Below are 19,177 nucleotides of genomic sequence, written 5' to 3'. Positions count from 1 at the left end.
ACCCGGTCACAACTTTAATTATATTATCAGAAAAAGCCCTAAAGAATATTAACCAAAAATAATAACATAGCCTTTCCCCCCTTCAAATTCCTAACTACACAAGATTTATAATGAGGAGTGAAACAAGAGAAGAGTGTAATCCAAAAGGAATTCATGTATTCATGACACTATCTTGATAATGGATTCATTCTACACACACACACAGTGTACAAGGAAAACCATCCTTTTCAAACCTGTTCCCTGAGCAAGGGAAAAAAAAAAAACCAACTTAAAATTCTGTGGGGGGAAGGGGGTCGGGGCAGGAATCAAATCAGCAACTTTCTGGAAGGAAAGCCTATGCATTCTAGAATGGATTAAAAAAAAGGAATAACAAAACCAAATACTGCTTCTGACTCACAATTAACACTTTGAAACTAGATGGAAGTAGGGTTCACCAAGGAATAATTGCTGGCACTAGCTGGAAATTATATACTAAACCAACAAGCAAACCCCCAAACCCTAAAGCTATAAACATTACAAATGAAACAATTTTTTTTTCTACTACAGAAATTTTTTCTTCTTTCGTTCACTCACTGCATATGTCCTGAATTAGCAATTGCCCCAACATATATTTAAGATTTATGCATTTACTAACTTGCATGGACTAGTTTCACTGACTTCAGCAGAACTACTTTGTTAAAACAGAAAAGATGGAAATATCTTGTTAGGATCAGGAAGCCCCACCCAAGTCTGAAAAGAGGTCCTATCACTCACGTACTATCATAATAAATGGAAAATGCCTTTGTTGGAAGGAAAGTATCTATAAACACTGTAGACACTGCTTGCCTAGTTCACTTCACCTTATGACCTTCGCAAGAAAAAGCCTCACTGTAAGACAGTAAGCCTTGAGTCATAGTTATTTTGCCAAAATTATCTAAGGGAAATGTTCTGGGATCATATACATTTGTTTCTCCATCTCAGTAAATTCAACCTGAACAACTTCATTTTAGGAACATACACATCAAAACACAAAAAATTCAATTTCTTGCCAACAACTTTCATTACCAAAATGAACTAGAAACAAAAACTTTGCTTCTATAGCGTAGTCTAGCACACAGCTCCTCATTAAAAGTGTTTCTGGACTTGCAATACACATCTATGTATCAACATCTGCTGATGTTATATATTTATTATTAGGTATTAGATAACCAGAGCTCAGTGAAAACCAGCGTTTCACTGAGAGATTCAGATATTTTTAGCATCAGCAAATGAGATGGAAACTGTAAGTATCCATTTCTCCCACCTCCAGCTAGCTTGTAATCCCCAAATGCACATTAAAAGCCACTTCTTTCCTATTCAAGTTAATTGGCTTTGCTGGTGTACGGCACTGAATAGTGATCTTACGCTTTGGTGGGTTTACAATTTTCACTGCTGTGTTGCTCTCCCAAATGGTAGCTGAAGTGCATGACAGCATCAAAAGTGAAGAGAGAGCACAGAACTGCTTTTCCAGATCCACGCAGCAAGAGCTTTCGTGGAAGTCTTTACAGCCACTGCATCTTGCATATCCCCCACATGGGCAAGGAGATGACCTGCAGCTGAGGTGCCCCACTCCTCTCCTTTTACTGTGATTTATTTTTTTTTTCCCCCACTGAAAACGATGAACACTTACTCAAACCTTTGCAGCAACTTCCGATGCCGCAATTTAAAAGCAAGGCGTACAGGAGCCTGTACTTGCAAGGATGGTTGTCTGGAGGAAACAGAAGAGCTTACCCAACGTGCGCACTCCGAAAAGTTCGAGCATACTGGGCAGAGTCCTGTCCTCATGCTCAGGCTCTTCAGCATCACTGGCCTCGCGTCCCAAGTAATACCCCCCTCACCCCCCTCAGCAGCGGGCAGTCGTGCTGCCTCCAGCCGCAGGCCAGACCTCCCTACAGCCCACCGCGCCGGCAGCCAGGACCCCTCGTTAAAATTGTGCTTCACAGCGAAGAGGAAAGTTGGGATGATTTTCCCACTGTGGCAGCAGCCTGGAGCACGTGTCAAGCTGCCCGGCTCAAGGCACTGAAGCGCGCTGAAGTCCATTATTCTGCTGCCAGAACTCCTTTTGTCCTAAAAGGAACTTTCACAGCACCGGTACCGCGCAGCTGCGAATCTCCAGTTTCCAGTAACTTGGGGGTCACAGGACAGCGTTTCGGGGGAAGCCCCAGCCTTCCTGTGTGGTCCCTGCCTGCAGGGCTGGAAGGCAAAGCAGGCGGCCATGGGCCTCCGCAGGAAAGCAACTGCTTGCAGATGGGCCAATTGGTAGAGACAAAAAGAAGTCCTATAACAAAACTCTTAATTAACCTCCATGTCAAAGTACCCATACAAAAGTGTGACATGGCAAAACCACAGCTTGCTTCTAAACCGATTCCAGCCAGAAAGCATTCTTCTGAATGAAGCCTTGAGTAAAAATACACAGATCTGTCAGTATAGTCTCATTAACTGTCATTAAAAAAAATTAAGGATAATCACTGAAGAAATGATAAAACAACGTTACTATCTACAGATAAAGGGCTCACACTGGGGATACAGAGGCTTGATGAATGAGCATTTCAGTGGTGGCAATTTGTACAATGTAGCATTGACCTTAAACAACCCACTACACATGTATGTAGAGGGGTGGCTCTCCCGAGTCCTTTTACTAACTAACATTTTCTTCATTTCAAGTTTAATTTAATAGAAACTGCAATAGAAATATCTGTGCATTGGGATTTTCTCCGAACTGTAGAAAAGGTATATTTAGAGTATCAAGAAAACATATTTGGCTTCTAACAACACTTACAGAGAGGCAAAGTGTTGCCAGCATGCCCTTTATTTCCACTATATGCCTACATTTTTTTTTCCCCTAGACAGTACAATTAACATTTAAACATTACCTTCATTTCTCACTACACTCTGTCCTCCATCATTAAGCCAGGGATGACTGAAGATCTGGAGAAGGCTTTTTAGGGTGCTTCTCTTCTGGTTTTTGTGGTGAGCAAAGTGAATATAGAGCATTTAACAAAAGAAGAATCCATTTGCAATTTTCCATTTATATATCTTTCTATAAAAAAAAAAAATTAAGCGTTGATGACTTACTAACATGGCATGCACCCATCAAGGACTAACCTAAATAACCTCCACTTTGCTCTGCCCCTACCTGGTGCATCACTGACACAGTGTATTATTCCACATAGAAGCAGCTACTAGGTGCAGAAAACATGTTTTCCCTGCAATTTGGCAAAAGCTTCAAAAAAGAAAAAAAGCTGATTAATCCAGAGTGGACATGATCAACTGAACTTCATCCTCTGTGGAGCTGACTATGATTAGGAGCAAGAGTTAAAATGTTGCTTTTATTGTGCTTCACGCTAATAATATTTGCCACAGATTTATTTAAGGGAGAAGAAGAACATCCATTGATTATCAAACCCAAACAATTTATTCTAGGAACATGCACAGTAAATCCTCATAGGGAGGAAAAGCTTTTCCAATTAACAATTAATTTTAACCTTTTTTTCTTGCATTTTAGTAGGTGTACTACACCAAGCTACTTCATATTAATAGCATTATGTATAGACTTATAGTTTTAACTATGTTTCTGGTCAGTTTATCAAAGTGTATTCCATACAGCTCCTGCTTTTGGATGGCCCAGTCTTGGCCCCTAGATATAATTCTTAATAAATCATATAACTTAGTGGTGAGATCCGACTATTTGCCCATTTAAATCCAGAACATGAACTTTTCCCTCTGTCACTTAGGCAGTTATTTGATCTCATCGGAGAATCTAATCCTTCTAGTCTTCCATCAAGGGCCTAAAATGTCCTTGTCACAACTTCTGCCTAGTTTTCTACCTGTCCTTTAGCTGTGAGCTTCTGACTTTTGAGCATGAAGCTTTCAGTGCATGCAATTCCACCTGCAAGACACTGCTGCAACTTGACCAGGCGCTGGCAACCTCACTGCCCCAAAGAGAACAAAAATATTATATTCGCACACATCCTTTGCATCTTTGTATGATCACTTATAATGATTTTTCTTGATCCAACTATTTAATATTAGCCACCGTGCATGGAAAATGTTAATTGTCTCTGTTAAAAAACAAACAACCCCCCCAAAGGACAAGACTCCAAAAGCAAGAACCTCATACAACTCTTACTCTTGAACTATGTTAAATGGTCTGAATTACTTAGAGCTTCTAGATGTCTAGGAAATATCCCAAAGTGGAGATTATTTTAACACTGACAGGAGCAACCCAATTTATGCATGGGGCTGGTGCAGCTTCTTGGAGTCCAAGACTGTGAAGGGACAATGAGACAGTCACGGCTATTAACACTGAGATACGTTGAGTCTTGCCCACCTTGCCTAAATCCTACTCCGTTCTGATGGAAAGACAACGTTTGCATTTTGTGGAAACAGACAGAAGGCATTAGATCTATTAAGTTAGTATCTGGAAGAGTATTTTTTCAAGGGCAAGGGACAGCATGCAGATGGACTGATACACAAACAGGGCTGATCATTTCTGCATCCCTTGAAAGAGTTACGTGAACCTATGTTCTTAAGTAGTATTTAGGTGGATTTTCAGCGCTTAAAAAAGTGTTGAAAAGATTAAGTCTGCCTTTTTACCACTGCAAAAGATAAATCTTTGTTTAATCTGTAATTTCTCAGAGGATTATTCACTGAGTTGCTGCTCTAAGTTGTCTTATTTGTTTATGCAAATTCAGAACACAAATCACATTATATGTGGAGCTCTTAAGCTGCAAAATAAATAAGGTATTTTACCAAACCAACACTCCTCTACACAAGAGAGATGAGTGGATTGTGCATCTACTAATTTTTCAAGCCTCAAAAAAAGGGCTTTTTTTTTTTCTCCCAGTGTAAGAATTTGGAGCTTTTACAAAGATTTACAAAAATCTGTAAAACTGAAGGATAAAACAGAAGTGAAAGCTACCTGTACAAAGTGACCAAGCTGTATGCAAAGTGCTTAAATGATATGCAAAGATGAACACATACACTGAATCCAGGATTCAGGGCACGCTTATGCCAACAGAAAAAAGCCAATTAAAACAGAGTGGGTCACTAAGCTTTGCAGTAAGCAGTGCTTAGCACAGAGATCAGGTCCTGTATTCTGTATTTTCTGTCAAAGTTCATCTAACCTTTGGCAGCGACATGTAGCAAAGCTACACAGGATGAAGGGAGACTCCAGTTCGCACAGGTCTCTCCCACCCTCTTTTGCGACCTTTATGGCCCAAAGAGAAAGGAGCTGAGAGATGTATTTAAGTCAGTAACGTGCAATTTACACTGCCATGCCAAGAGTGCCTCTGCCCTAGCTCAGGGAAGCCCGACACAGGAGAGCGTGCGGCAGGCACTGCGGGCGCCAGGGCAGGACTACGGGGACTTGGCTGGCATTTCCCTTGGCACAGCTATTCTACAGCCTTTAGACACACACAGGCACTTGCACTCTACAGGCATGGTGTCTTCTTTTGACTGTTACCTGAATTCGTTTCAGAGATCAGAGACACTGGCCCAAAAAGTTATTTTTTAAGAAAATACCCATACTTAAATAATGACATTTCTTAAGAGTATTTCTGTTGATCCTTCAACCATCTGGAGAAGACTGACTTGATGCAGAACAAAGTTCAACACTGGCACGTAAGTGCTAGAGTTAGTGATTCAAAATCAGCATCCAGACACTTTTAAAACACTATACAAAACCAGCAGAAATTAATTTAAAATATTTTAACAAAAAAACATGGTTTCTATTTGTCAAAAATCACAAACCTCTATTAAAAGGCCTGTATGGGTCTTCCATCACAGTATAAGAAAAGGTATTTGGTTCAAAGACAAAATTTGTTTATTGTTTTAGTCCTTACGCCTCTGTATACAACTCTGGGAATGCAACACGAATGCTGCTAGTTCTTGCACCTGAATTTGTAGCACTTTGCACAGTGAATTTCTGGTCTCGTTCATGTGTAAGGGCAGAGCTAGAAATCTGGCCCACAGAATCTTATTTTTCTGGTAACTCAAATTCTTCAAACAAGTGACTTGGAAAAAAAACTCTACGGGGCACTAAAAAGCCTCATTTCATATGGGGCTGTGCCTAGAGACCAGATTCTCTTGTGTCTATCAATATGCAAGTTTCTATTGTAGTGTTCTCCCTCCTAAGAGTGGTGAATATTATGGCATGTAATATGGGGTAAGCTTTTACTGCATTCTGTGGCATCATCTTTGCAGGAATACAGCACCCTTTAGACCATAACTTCTGTCAAATTTGGTTGAAGTTGACTGATGGCTTCAACAGCTAATTATTGGTGAAAAGAAAGGAGGATGGACAGACAGATAGCCGTAATCCGCTATGCTTCATTTCTTTTTGAAGAAATACAGACAACTGAATTCTTGAAATTGTAGCCAGACACTTAAAACCCGTATCAAAGTCCTTATTTGCACGCCTTGAGAAATGCAGCACATTCAGTGTATGATGACCCTACATCATTAAGTGGTTTCTATCATCAAGGCCCCAGCTACTCACAACAGGATGGTCTTGGGGAAAAAAAGAAAACTCACAACAACTTAAGAAAATCTATCAAAAATTATGGAAGTTGCTAAAAACAACAAATACAGAAATCTGCATGCTATTTTTTTTAATAACCTAATAGTTCAGAGAAAAATCAGTACCTCTTCCGCACATTACTTTCTGAATAACTCATATAGAATAAAGACAACTGAAAAAAAATGAGAGGACATAGATTAGCCAAACGCCACACATTTAAACACACAGTTTAAACATTTTAGGAAACAACCATATGATGTTACGCTGCACTGATTTTCAGAGCACCTAATTAATTGCCCAACATTTAAACTGACAGGCTTAAAGAAAGGAGACAACATATAAAATGAGCACTTTAAAAAGAAGCTTAATCCAGTGTCATGACACTAAACTGCCAAGATAAACTGACCAATGATAATGGAAGAATAATTTTCAGTGGTAATTTCTTTTGGGTTATTTATAAAAAGCAGAATGAGAAACTGTGAGTACTTGCAGTTTATCAAAACAGCAATGTTTAGCTAAAAAGTGGGTGATAACAGATGAGCTTGAAGAAATAATTTGCAAAGAACATAACAAGCTCTAAAGGGAAACAAAGATAATTATTTGCACAAGTGAACAGTAGCATAAATGTACTAAGGTTGACCATGATTGCTGAATTTACACTCACTATCTTCTCCTGTGGGAGATGCCACACTGAATACACCAAATCTCATCACGCAGCCAGACTTTTTTTTGGCATACAGATTTATTTAATGCTATGACATAGTCTAGTAACACGTGGTGTGGGTGTGTACATTGGGTTAAAAAGAAAGCTCTTCAGTATTTATCTCAATAGAGGTAAATACATGGTGAATGCAAGAAATTGAAGGTCACATATGCTTGGCAGGCAATACTTTGTTCTAATTGATTTTGAAAACACTTGAATGACGATTTCACAATTAAATGATCCACTGCTAATACAATGTAATTGTACATTTTGGAAGATGAAGGCCAGTCAGCTTAATTTCTTCTAATGTGTGTTTAGACTTTATAAGTCTACAATTAGCCTGTACATGGGTTAGATGGTATTTTCTATTTAAAATTTACTTTTTAATTTTCTCTTGTTCATTGTTCCTCCCTGTCCCCCTTTTCTGATGTGTCGCAATTGTGGTTTTAATAAAACAATTTATTGGCAGGAAATTTAACCTGACCGATCCTGCAAATAAAACAAACATAGCTTTATTTGGCACCAGAACATAGGTGTTTAGAGTCAAAAGCTTATAACTTAGCATCCACTTTGCACCAAAAAAGATAGCAAAATAATCCTGTTTTAATTCTTGTTACAACTTGTGCGTCAACATCTTTCCCCGCCCCAATGTCAACACTAAATCCCAAACTATGTTCTTTCCTACTTTATTATTTTTCTTTTCATGCCACGAAACCAGTAAGACAGAAAGATCTAGCTTTATATAGTACTTCAGTTATTATGACATTTGTACCAATAAAACTTGCTGTACAGTCACGCCATAGCTGAGTATGTATTTACAATTCATTCCTTATCTTTGCCCTTAATACCTCACTGGGGTCTCTACCGAGACAACCAGACTGTCCACCTCACACAGGCTGCCAGAACTTAGATTACAGCTACAGAGTAGAGACAGATACAAAACTTTCCTCATTCCAAGAACATCTTCAATTATTTAAAATAGTTCCTATTCTGGATCCTACAAAACTAAAGAAGTTTTGTTTGGTTTTTTTTTTTAAATAACTTCTCAGCTATACCGCAGGTGTAAACTGACAGAATTGCACAACACAATTATAGAAATACCATAAAATTATCAATGAATTAATTTTTTTTTTCTTCCAGCAATCTACCAGTTTGGTAGATTCAAGTTAGACTGTCTTTTCATCGCCTTTCTTTTGTTTTGCAATATAGTTACTTAGGATATACCATATACATAAACGTGTCCTATTGCTATGACTGGAAAAAGAGAAGCAGGGAAACAAAAACCAGAACACACTACTTGAAGACCTCAGCAGTCCCCACAGAAGCCAAGGTCCAAGCACCCTGATCACCCACATCATAACAGCTCTACCGGACAGCACGAGAGTTTTGGGTAAACACTGAAATGACCTTGCACCCGTCTGTCCTTTCTGTCCCACCAGCCAGCTCATTTATTAAGCGAGGTTTTCGCAGGCACTGCCCCGTTGAAGACCCCTCTGGTGCAGAGAAGGGACCAGTGCCGTACGGATGGGTCCCAACCGAGGTTGCGGGCTGGCTGCTGCCCACCTCTGGGCTGGGCTCTGGGCTACGTCCCAGGTAGCCCCATCTCCAGTCCAACTCCTGCTCTTCCCAGCTGGGACCCCTGGACCCAACAGATGACCCTGCCAGCATGGGACCATCGATGGACCCCGCTACCAGCGCCCTGCCATGCCCACCCTGCCCAAGCCCTGCAGGATGGTGCTGGGGGAGAGAGCACGGCAACGTACTGCACTGCTTCCAACACACAAGACTCGGAATTACTCCTTTGTCTCACGGGGGAGAGCCACCAAAGTGCTCGACTCCACGTCTCTTACCCGCAGCCCAGGAGCTACTTCATTGCCTATGGGGGCAGAGGCTGCACACTGTAGCTGAACAGCCCTGCAAAGGCAGAGGACCAGTAAGGGCAGCCTTTCTCCCAGGCTCCTTTTTATTTCTCATCCCTTTAACCACAACAAAAACCTGCACGCTCTTTTCCACTTCTGGCTTCCAGCAATCACTACCTGACATCAAACAAGGTGATTTTTCACTGCATAAAACAACAACAAAAACACCCGGTAATAGGGTGTTACCCTACTAGTCCATCCACTAGATGACAACTGAGTAAAATAATAGCTCTGTTAATAGCAAATAGCATACCAGGTTTCAGACATTTTTAAACACAGATGTCTCCTCAAGCCCAACTTTTATGTGAATCAGATTGCAACAAAACATGCTTTGTAGTGGTATTTACTTTTGCTGTTTTTTTAAATAGAGGCTTATGAAGTGTGAAGTACTTTTGACAAAAATTAAAGTGTTCAGAACTGGTATTATTACGTTTCTATTTCTATCTTAGTAAGCCACACATGCCCACTACCCAAGCCTGTGATCATGCTGGGCCAAATACTTTATACATAAGAGATGTTCATAAATAAACGATTTGGTTAACACGCAGATATGGCTGCTGGTGCACAAGTAACCAGAAGCCAGCAAACCATACATTTGCTCACTGCACAGGGGCCACCAGCTGCTAACAGAAGGGAAGGAAAAGCTGTTCTGCTCTATAAGGTACACCCCAAGAAACCAGCAGCTGCTCCTACATAACGAGTAAGAAGTGATCAGATAAAGACGACTTTGGGGAAAGAAAACATTAGACGCCTACACAGCAATGTTTTGGGTTTTTTTTTCCCCCCTCCTTGTATTAACCTTCCTTCTTCCTAAGTTTTAGGACATGCTACTCATGAACATTTCCCCAGACTAAAGGCTGGAGTGTCAATGAGAATCACCAGGTTTTGAGTGCTGCAATATAAGTATTTTTATTTTGCCACCTTAAAAAGCAAGTCTTACTAAGATGGGCGTCTCAAACACACACCTGCTGAAGGGCAGACTCCTACCCTATGTAATCCATCAGGGCAGTTCAGCTAAAAGATCAGTGCCACTTGCCTATTAAAACCTGCAGCGCAACAAGTCCAAGGTGATGTGTCTATAAAAGCCCAGTTAAAGAAGGTCAACATATTTAAAAAAAAATAACCAAAACAAGAAGGCCCCATACATACACGCAACACAACTACAGCAAGTTTTGAAATTGATAAAGGTAGACCCAGGAAGAAGTTTGAAACTTTTCAGTTTGAAAACAGAAAGTGTTCAAGATGAAAATGAAATTAGCCAGCTTTGCAAACAACTCTAATTATTAATACCATGTACATCTAGCCAGATGGGAAACAATATCCTGCATAGTGCAGCTAACAAAAACAACAGCAGGGAAATAAAATCATTATTCTTTTCAACTGTAATACCATAGCTAGTGCTAAAAGTTATTTTCAGAAAACATTCTGCACTGTTCTTTCTTTTAAATAAAAAGTAAAGTACAGCTTCCTAAGAAGTCTTACAACAGCCACTGCAGCAGACTGAAGCCACAACGATTCCCTTCTCGGTGTTGAAGAGCTCTCAAGAATGTTTTTGACAACTACTTAAGTAGGTTTCATGATAATCACAACTACTTAAGTAGGTATCATGATAATCAAAAAGACAACATTCCTAAACACTATTTGATGAGATCATAGCTGTTTCCCTCCTCTAGAAATATAAAAAGTGTATGTATATAGGCCATTCAGTTCCACTCTCAAAATTACTTTTGACAGAGACACCTCCAGCTAGTGATACCGCAATTGAGCTTCCTTCCTCTCACTGGAAGTGGGTGCAGGCTTTTTCTAAGCACTTTCTATCTTTTAAGCCTATGAAAAAATTAATAGGTTGATTACCACAATTTATACAAAGGTAACTTCTACAGAGGAATCAGTGAGTAGGGCTCTGTACTGTCTTTCTGGCAAAAATATATATACTTTACACAGTGAGCACATCATTATTTCAAGATTACTTTTCCTGCTGGCAAAGAGTTCAATTGGAAGTGTTGTCTATTACATGAACAGCCAAAGACTGGATTAGCTCTTACATTTATTTTTTTGTCTCAGCCATTTTAGATCGATTTATGGGATTAAGAATTGTCCTGGTTTCAGCTGGAATTTCTTTCTTTTATCAAGGTGAAACCTCTCCCAGTACAAGTTGCTGCCCCTTGCCTCCTCCACGTGGCTCCTTGTGAAGACAGAGCTTCCATCCTCTCTGCAGCCACCCTTTAAGTACTGGAATACAGTGATGAGGTCAGCCCTTAGTCTTCTCTTCTCCAGGTTAAATGCCTGGTCTCCAAAAGAAAGAATAGGAAAATAAACCCCAGTGTCTTGTGCTGCTGCCGTACGACCCCAAAGACTGATTCTTCCCGCTGGGGCAGAGGACAGAGGCGAGCCAAGGGCCAGGCTGCAGCGCGGAGCAAAGAGGCACAAACGAGAGGTGGATGCTGTTCTCCTGAAGCCACAGGCACAGACCTGCAGCGGGGTCCTGCAGCACTGTAAGCATGAGAGAGCAGCCTAGCCAACCGCATCAAAATAATCTGAGGCAATTCTGCCAATTAGAAGAAGTCTAAATCGCTCGTATTTTGGCATGGTTGTAACACAACAGAAAAAACACACTGTTCAGTTTGTTTGTTTGTTTTTTATAATCATCATTAAGGCAGGACAGACTTAAAATCACAGTAGAAAAGACCACTTGTTTCCTTACAGTAGGTGACTAGACTAGTACTTTTGTCAATTTTATTTAAAAGAGAGTTGCAAGGTTATAAAGCATCATTTCTGCCAATACAATATTTCAATATCACAATTCCATAAAATCAAGTTCTATTTGATTCTAAAATATATGTATGCTTCCTTTTTTAAATTTCAACTTCTATCTTAATCAAAATGTTTATAGGAGGATACTTGGAAGAATAATAAGTTCGTACGGCAAGTTGATTACTCTTCAACAAATAGTTCTCTTGTAGCCGTAACAGCTGAAGCTATTAAGAGAGAATATTAATACCATCTCTGCAAGATCAGTTGAAACAGTTTGGCAAAAGGGAATGTGGCAATTAGAAGAACAAGTGAAATTTAACTTGAAGCACTTCCTGCAAGCCTTGCCTTACACTTCAGATGTATGTAAGTATCGATATTTGACTGCTTAAGGTTCAAGAAATGAGTAAAAATCAAGTTAAAAAAAACTTTGAAAGCAATGTCAGTACTCCAAAACCGCCTTAAAGCAAAGTCTGAATGTTAGTTTTTACAAAGTACTTCTGATTAGTTCTTAACACACACACACACACCCCTAACATGAAATAGAAGTTATCTGAATAAGTAGTTGGCATACATGAATATCCTTGCAATGACCTGACCCAAACTATAACAACATCAGTACGTTTTTATCTAAAATGATTCAAGGATCCAAGTGCGTGATTAAGTCCTTCCACAGTAGTACAATATACACAGCTGATGTACTGGGCATCCTTCTTGTTATGACTAAAGTTGGCTTAACTTCTGGCACTACTCAGAATTCTAACTCCATTGTTTTTATGTTTTCCATGAGAGGTAGAAAAGTGCAGATGACAGATTTATTTGATTTTTTTAAAGTGCAAGAACTATAACCTCATCTTCAATTGGATCCTCCCAAGTTTGCTCATTGCCTCCACTGACAGAAGACTTCTCAGCTTGTTTCTACTTATACAATCAGCAATTCTGATATGTATTTTTTTCTGAAGCGTTCAGTGTATTTCTTTTAATAGAAAAATCACTGATAACAATTTCTAGTACAAATGGAAAATATGACATAATTCAGAAATACTTGAACAATAACAAACCAGTAAGTTTATAACTAAGAAAAACTGGAAAATCAACTCACTCTCTCATCCTTGGCTAAAGCTGTTTTAGTCTGACAGTCTCTGAGTCACCCTTAAGGAACATTTCTTCCCTTTTTCACCCTACACATACTCATCTGCAAAGACATTTAATTCTGTAAAGCTACCATTCCCGAGTCCTCTGACAAATCTCTCTGCTTTAAAGACTTACTTGCCACTTTTTAAACAACAACATCTTGTCATGCTACACAGACAAAACAACCACAATTTCTGTTCGATACACCACTTTCCAAAGTAAGTCTTTGAGTACCGCAGCCACTTCAATGCAATGCTCAGAAACTGAGGGCGACAGGCTTGCTTGAGTACAAAAGCTTTGTAAAGATGCAAGAAACCTTCCCTCTGATAAATGGGAGCGGGAGAGGGGAATGGCTTGGGGTCCTCACGGGCAGGCTGCGGGTGATGTAGGCTCTTCTTGTCAGCTATGAGAATTGAGGGAGCAGAAGAATTTAGGAAGCTTATTACCGGTTCAGCGAGCAAACAGAGTTAACACACATGTAGCAGTCCCAAGTTACAAGCCAATTAAAAGCTTCACATTATTGCACCACCTCACTGAAAGCAATAGGAAGGAAAACAGTCAACTCTGCAGATCTGTTCCCTCTTTATAAATAAGACCAGACCAAAACTAAGACCAAAAAAAAAAAAAACCACCCCAAAACCCCAAAACACCAAACAAAAAAAACCACACAACAAAAGAGTCCATACAGTCACTGGTCCTGCAGCCATCACTTTGACGCAAAAGGACACCCCTGAGCATCTGTACACAGTACATAACACTGTTTTCACTTGGTGAATATTGCGATTACCCTAACGTAGCTAATTTGGGGTAAGCCTGTACACAGTCCTTTAAAAAGAAAATCACCTCTTTGCTAAGGAATGTTTTCATAGCACTAAGTAGCCAATTTCTGAACAAATTCCCTTTTGCAGTGAGTACTACTAGGCTCTCATCTATTATACATAATTATAGCAGAGGAGATCATTTGGATGCTACTGCTTCTACACTACAGCAGCTCTGAATTTGTTAACAAAAATAACTGTCTAACATACTCGGGGCACTATTTTCCTATGGCAATAAGGCAATTAAAACCATGCACATTTAAGTAGTGATAATCAGCATAGCTACATATCTGGTTAGGACCATAGCGGGGCGAGAAGTAACTGTATTGCTTTCACTTCATGAGGATCCAAGCCGGGGGAAAGGAACTGGGCCAGCTTACAGCAGCTGAGCAAGATGGTATTTTTGATGACTGCCTTCTGGTGCTCAGAATCTAATTTCCGTACAAAAATACCCAATTTTTTGCAAATGGAAGGTATCTTCATAATTTTCTATATATGCCTCAGTCAACAGGCTTGAGGAAGCATGGATCACACCTATTTGTTTCATAAGGTGTGGGATACCGATTTGGGCAACAGGAGCTTGCCTCAGACTTCATAATTATTAAAATCTATTACAAGGTTGATCAAATTATGCAATTTAAAAAAAAAAAAAAAACACACAACAGAAACACCATGAAGTGCCCTCCAATTCTTCCATTATTCATTAAAATGAAACAGGCAGCTCGACATAAGGCATTCAAGCTGTTACGAAATTCATTTATGTGTAAATGACAAATGAAGCTCCTTCTCAGTATAACAGCTTTTCCTGGGGAGTCAATTTATTTAGAAGAAATTAAGACCTTATCATACAGAGACATAATTACAGGATTTTATATGTAGTTGCAACCTGAAGTATCAGGGCTCTGCTTTTAGACTTCTATAGCAAAAAAGACTTATTAATCGTTATCTCGTAGACCCTATTAGGTTTGGTTCTGGGAGTGAGGGGGGTCTATACATCGCATAGCTAAATGCCTTGATCCTGCAATGGATACATACAGCTCGATGCCCCCTACCACAGTCAGGAAGGCTCCACGCAGGTGGAGATATCCATTAATGGCCACCTGCAAGGCTGTGCTGCAAAGAGGACTGGCTTGCTGCCTGTGACAGCTAGAAATACCTCTCCATGGCTACAGCAATGCTCACATTAAGATTGCCCCTGTGAAATCTATTTAGAAGAATTTACCTACTCAATACAGTGTATCAGCAGTATGCCTCTACACTGCAAGTCTGCCTGGCACCCCAGAAGTAAAGAACAGTACGAGACATCATAGTCCGTCTGGACAAAGTCCACAAATCTAAAACCCCTGTGATTTAGTAATTCAGTACCAAGGTGATGAGCGTTCTATAGATATCTGATGTAGATTACTCACCCAGCAAGTCTGTCACACACTCAAGCGTGGTATTTGAAAATACTAGGTTTTTTTCTAATTACTTTTTAAGGCTTAGTAAGAAAATTTTCATCCTACTCACTGTACCAAAATAGCCTGAAGTAGAAATATCTGGCCTCGGGAAAAGAATTACTACATTGTGTGTGTGCGTAGGTACACGCAATCCAGGAACTCCAGAGTATGCCTAACCAAAACAGCTCAAACCTACAAGCAGCAGATCCTATCTGGGGATTTCTATTTCACGTTTGCACACCGGATCACTCGCCTTCTCTGCCTACCCTGCAAAGGCGACTGCACACTGGCTTGGCAAGGCAGAGCGGAGCAGGAGGGCCAGCCCGTGCAGTGGGAGTCGAAGGAATGCTTTGAAGGCAGGACACCCCGAGCAGCACACCCAGCCCCACAGCGCTTCTGCACCATCGCCTCTCCCGTGCCCGTGGCCAGCGAATCTAATATAGGGGTTTGGCAGATGACAGCTATGTCTGACACATGGGAGGGAGGCGACAGCATAGCTCTTTAAAGCCAAGAAACAGGTGTTGACCTGCCTAAATTAGGGAATTTCTCACCTAAGCCACGCACCCTGATGGGCCCAACTTAGGATTTTGTTTAATGCTTGAATTTATTGTAAATACAATGCTATGCCTCAGCATGACAACTAGCTTCTTTCAAGCTATTAAAATCTGTTGTGGTATTTCAACTTAAGCAAGGCTATGCATTTAGATTGGTAAAGAACATCATTGGGTAAATCAAAACCAAGGGCTCAGATGGCTCTACAAAGAAAGGAGAAAGGGCTTTTATTTGGGGCAACCAAGATCCATTTTATTTTACGTGTTTACCTTATTTGTGAAGATAATGCTAGTGAAGTTTGAGAACACTGAGGAGCATGGTAATAAAGCATACAGCAGCATCCTCCATCATCTGCACACAAAAAACCAGACCAAGCTAAGTATTTTGGCATATAGAACCTAGAGAAAGAGCAGCACTTTGATAGTCTCCAGAGGCAAAAAAAGCTTTTAAAAAGAAAAACAGAAGCAAATAGTGCATGTGGGAAGACAAAGTTAAGGCATTATGAAGGTTTAACTACATGCTCTTAAAATTCTAGTTTTTATTGTCTGCAATCACTCAAGCCCTAGTTCAGAATACTTTACTAAGCCAGTCAATCTTCTAGAGTGATACAGTGAAAAATTCCCTTAATGTGCACATCCCAGAGCCCTAGAGGGGTTCAGAACGCTGTGCCCCTTCTTAAGGGTCAAAACTTCAGTTCTTTGATATTGCTGTACTTTTAAGTGTGTTATTAACAGCAATTCTTTGGTAGATGAAAAAAGAAAAGCTTAAGAAATAGTCTACAGCGTCATGAAGTAAGCCGGACTTAAACAAGAGTGGACTGTACAGCTCTAGACTAAGGCTCGTCAAAACAGGTGTAATAGCCAAGCTCAAGAAACCAGGGCTAGGCAGAAGGCTTTCTCAGGGCTCCGTAGCGAGACAAATGCGGTACACCACAAGGAGGGTGCAAAGTCCTACTGTCTGGGACGTGGCAAAGCAGGGAAGGGATCCCCCTTTCTCCTTGCCTTGCCTTAAGAGGCACTCACAAAACAAGCAAGAAACGCAGCCAGGGATGTCAGCATTTTAGACTATGTTTCCCAATCCCACCTAACTGATGCAAGAATTAGAAGCTAACTTCTGTACACCACAGGGATATTTGAAGGAAAAACTAGATGCTCATCCCAGACACGTATGAAAGAGATTTCACTAAGAAACTGCTTCATCAAACACAGTTCAAACTTTAAAGAGAGCAAATAGATCTGCAGCACAGGATACTCTTGATTTGAACTTGAAACCAATAGAGCCAAGCATGGAAATGACATGCATGGATCGCCTTCCTTTACAGAGACCAGTTCTGGACAACTAGGACATACTACAACAGCCTAGAGTGGAGATAAAGATGCAGATATTTTAAAGAAGATGAAAAACAAGCAAATACAATACCGTGATTGCATTCCTGAAGGTGATAACTTAGAGACAGAGGTAGAAAAAGCATATTAGGCCATGTATGGAAATTTACATGCAGGAAACATGGGGGGGGGGGGGGGGGATCAGGAATGGAAAATGAAAATATTTGGTGGTATTAAGTCTTCAATACATTAGCTCCACTTACCTTGGAACTTGATAAGAACTGGCCCGTTTACAGTAAAAACTATGATATTTGACTCCCATCATAAACAGTTTGCCTTATTTGATTTATAAGGCCAACACAGTAAAAATAAATAGCCTTCTAAAGCAAAAACAGGTGCCAAGAACGCTGACTTGTCTTTAGGAGCAGAGTTTTGTTGTGTTTATACCACTACACGACTACACACAACAAGGTCAACTGATAATGCAGAGGACAAATTACGTGCTTCTCTGCTCAGGAGCATGAGACTACGTATGTTCTAGAAACAGCATTGCTGCAGATGTTTTGAGATAGACTATTAGTAAGAACATCATCATCATCTTCAAAATCAAACAATTTCCTAGCTTCTAGAAAAAAGAAAGTAATTTATATTCTTATCTTGATTAAACCACTCTAGGATTTTAAAGGACAACTTAAGAAGTCCCTTTGAACATAAACCAATAAGAAAGAAACGGTTTTGCTACGGAGGATTACATTTATATCTGATTAAAATAGAAAATACTGAATAAGGAAAAAGAGAACAGTCTCTATATAATTAAATGTTCATTCTCAAAATTACTCCTAGTTTTAACACAGAATTGAAAATCTCTGAAAGTCTACACTATGGTTATATATTTACGAAATGGGATGATTAATCTATACTAGGAAAAAAAGCACAAAATACACAGTAGACCCGTAGATTTTACAAGAGACAGTAGGCTTGACAAAGCCTTCCTTGCTGCACATATTCTGCTGAAAGTTACGTTTCAAATAGATTTGGGACTTCACAGTGCAAATAATGGCTAAAGGCATTTCTAAATGGGTAATTTTTCAGACATGCCAAATTCTGGATAGAGTTGAAGTTTTTTAAATTATTTGAAATGATCATCAATAATTCTAACACAAGTGATAGAGTTTCTCTCTAAAAATAAATTATACATAATATTTAGGAAATAATTCTAGCACAAACCCTTAAATATTGACTTTAAAAAAGGTTTCGCTCACTTGCGCATATTGCATAGAAAACCTCCACAGATAACCAGCCTCTGAACAATCATTAATACCACTCAGAACAAGAGATTGTTCACATCTACGGGCAACAGTGATAACCCCGTGAAGACATGGGGATGAAGCACGTGCAGGGGGTCCCAGCCGAGCCCACCCTGACAAGCAGCTTGGGGGCTTTCTGCGGGGAAGGCTGTCACCCCGTACAGGTCCATTCTCCACAAACCGGCCCTCCTCCAAGACCGCCTTCCCCAGTGTTACTAGATAATTCAACACACCTCATTGTTTACACTTGCCTCCCACAGGCATTACTTCCCACATACATTTGTACCGATGGATGCTGAATTTTATCTGCCATTTACTGCTCAGTCACTTGGTACTAACTTTTCTAATATACTTTAGTAAGTGACTACTCTTTACGTGACTATTCTTAACACCTTATCAACAGAAAACCCCATGTCAGTATTCACACATTTTTCCATATCAATTATGAATTCACCAGACAGTAAAGAGCTTTCAAGATGTTCAGGGTCTTTGATGAAGGTTCCTACAAATACCTTATAGAAAACCCAAGCATACTTCTTCTGGATCACAGCACCCCACATATTTGCTGACCTCTTGGGAGAAGTCCAATTGGTTTACAAGATACATTTCCTTACAAAAAGCACGTAGGCTCTTCCCAGTGTATCACATTTTGCCTACTCAGTTTTATGCTTGAAAACAATGATTTGTCACT

At 39.9% G+C, this 19,177-nt stretch overlaps 1 protein-coding gene across 14 annotated transcripts in view; it reads right to left on the bottom strand.

Annotated features, from left to right (window-relative positions):
- The window catches only part of MAP7D2 (MAP7 domain containing 2), an 85,887-nt gene that overhangs the window by 45,850 nt on the left and 20,860 nt on the right, over nucleotides 1-19,177 (bottom strand). The window contains exon 1 of one of the 14 annotated variants that reach the window (XM_030020754.1): nucleotides 2,892-3,027. The exons of 12 other annotated variants lie outside the window; for them this stretch is intronic. In XM_030020754.1, coding sequence (XP_029876614.1) covers nucleotides 2,892-3,012 — 121 coding nt within the window. In that variant the 5' untranslated portion in view covers nucleotides 3,013-3,027. Of the gene's footprint in view, nucleotides 1-1,749; nucleotides 1,879-2,891; nucleotides 3,028-19,177 lie in introns of those variants that run through there. One more of the 14 variants, XM_030020760.2, reaches the window with a different exon arrangement.

This window comes from Aquila chrysaetos, chromosome 7, assembly GCF_900496995.4.
Source record: "Aquila chrysaetos chrysaetos chromosome 7, bAquChr1.4, whole genome shotgun sequence".
In the NCBI taxonomy this organism is placed as follows: Eukaryota; Metazoa; Chordata; class Aves; order Accipitriformes; family Accipitridae; genus Aquila; species Aquila chrysaetos.
Note: the sequence above shows the minus strand (reverse complement) of the source record. Positions and strands in the feature narration are given on the sequence as shown.